General features: G+C 32.1%; 1 protein-coding gene across 1 annotated transcript; it reads left to right on the plus strand.

The window, feature by feature from the left end:
• Positions 1-284: 284 nt before the first annotated feature.
• Positions 285-830, plus strand: LOC107446549 (ATP-dependent DNA helicase PIF6-like). Its single transcript, XM_016061225.3, has one exon. It carries the CDS (start codon positions 285-287, stop codon positions 828-830), a length of 546 nt encoding a protein of 181 aa, XP_015916711.3.
• The last annotated feature ends 1,330 nt before the right edge of the window (positions 831-2,160 follow it).

Consider the following 2,160-nt stretch of genomic DNA (forward strand, 5'->3'; position numbering starts at 1 on the left):
GTTTTTTTTTTTCTTAAGCGTTGTAGCTATATAATATATAACATAGGAATTTAATTGTTCTTGAAGGAACGATCACACTTACCTTGGATCTCTTTGGTTTTTTTATTCTTTATTTTAACAGTTTTTATTAAATGTAACAGTTTTTAACAGTTTTTATTAAATTTTCAGAAAGTTTCAGTTTGCAGGTAAGCACTTAGATTTTAATATTAAAGTTTCATGATTTGCTTTCATAGTAATTGTTGTTCTAAATTATTCGTTGACTTCTTAAAAACCCGATTACTGACATGGCAGAACCGCCTTCCAAAAAACTTTGTATTTTGTCAAAGAAAAAGATATTAAGAGATTTTAAAAGAAGAAGAAGGGCCCAAGAAACGTCTGTGGAACGTCAAAGAAGGATGGAACCTGACCGAATTTCGACAAGCAATTCTAGAGCCCAAGAAGTACCACCTGGAGTGCCTGCACATAAATTAGAATTGAAAATTAGAGCACCAATTATGCTTTTAAGAAATTTGGATCCACCTGCATTGTGTAATGGAACAAGATTGATTGTGAAAAAATTGATGTCTTATGTTATTGAAGCTGTGATTATAACAGGACATTCAACAGGAAATAGTGTGCTTATTCCTCGCATCCCCATCATATCTTCAGATATTCCGTTTCAGTTTAAACGACTTCAGTTTCCTGTTCGACTTAGTTTTGCGATGAGTATAAATAAATCTCAGAGACAATCTTTAAAAGTCGTTGGTCTTGACTTGCAGAAGCCTTGCTTTTCACATGGGCAGCTTTATGTTGGCTGCTCAAGAGTTGGTGGCACCAAATGGAAAAACTAAAAATATTGTTTATAAAGAAGTTTTACAAGAATAGGAGGAATTATATACTATCCGTATGCTGACTGACACAAGCTTTATTTTACTGCTGTTTCTTAAATATGTTACTAACTGCGTTTTAATTTTCAACTATTGGCCAATGATGATTTCGAAAGCAACTTTTGTATGCTTTTACAATAAAAAAAAAAGTCTCCACCTGATAGTTATATTATAGGTTAGGTTACCATAGGCCTCAGGTTACCATAGCAAAGTTACATCTTCAAACATCCTCGAGAGCTATAACACATCTGCAGCAGAACTGGATATGAAGACAAAATTGTAGGACAGGAGCACTTTAATTGTCCACTAATCTTCAGATTTCCTGCTATTTTTAAAAAACTTTATTTGTGAAAACCTTTAGCGTTGCGGACAGCTGGCCGCTTCAGGCGGCTAGTCTGTAATAAAAATGTACAGTATTGGTGCAGCTGTAATCGGCACCAAATTTAGCTTAAAATACATCGTTCCTATATAAGAGTATATTTAGAATCTAATAGATTCCAAATATACTTATATTTCTAAACATACTTAACCAAAATTGTTCATCATTGGTGTGAACAATAGTATGGCGACTTTTTAAGGTACCCCTTAGCGAACGAGTTCTCCATTAAATTTCTCTTCTGTACAAAACTTTTTTTTTTTTTTTTTATTCAGATACATTTAAAAAGCGAAATTTTTTCATTGTTGGAGTCAGTGTTTTAAATGAAGCTATGGATGACTCCGCTGCTTTTTACTCTCACTTATATTTCATTTGTTATGCCAGGTTATCTGAATGCTCAACGTGATCGTGGTAGCATAAGCAAATTACATCACCAAATTATTATTTCTAAGTTTATCTGAAACCACGGGTTTTATTTATAGTGCTATTTTGTTTATAGTTATATTTTTAAATCGTGATTTTGCAAAACTAAATAATTTAATATAAACAAATTGGACTGAAAGACAAAATTATTGGAAAAATGGAACGCTGAGAAATAAGCGTGAAAAAACACCAATATTACTGTTTTCCCCGAAGACAATTAATTTTGTTTTATTACTAATTAATGTGCAATAATGAGTTATGTAGTAAAAGGCAAAATCAATGGAGAAATGTTACTCAGTTTGCTTAAGAGAGTGTAAAAAAGCAGCGAACTGTTATTGATGTCAATGATACTTAATCAATTCTGATAATAAATACGAAATGTAATAAAAATGAGCTAGAAAGAAAAATAAATGGAGAAAATGTACTTATTCCTTTACGGGATACTGTAAAAAGCCGGGGTACCGACATCAAATTATTATTAACAACAGTGATCCT

This window comes from Parasteatoda tepidariorum, chromosome 8, assembly GCF_043381705.1.
Source record: "Parasteatoda tepidariorum isolate YZ-2023 chromosome 8, CAS_Ptep_4.0, whole genome shotgun sequence".
NCBI classification, from domain to species: Eukaryota; Metazoa; Arthropoda; class Arachnida; order Araneae; family Theridiidae; genus Parasteatoda; species Parasteatoda tepidariorum.

Bases quoted from the DNA above. Each gene is read 5' to 3' on its own strand.
- LOC107446549 (XM_016061225.3), top strand. From the start codon at position 285: ATGGCAGAACCGCCTTCCAAAAAACTTTGTATTTTGTCAAAGAAAAAG.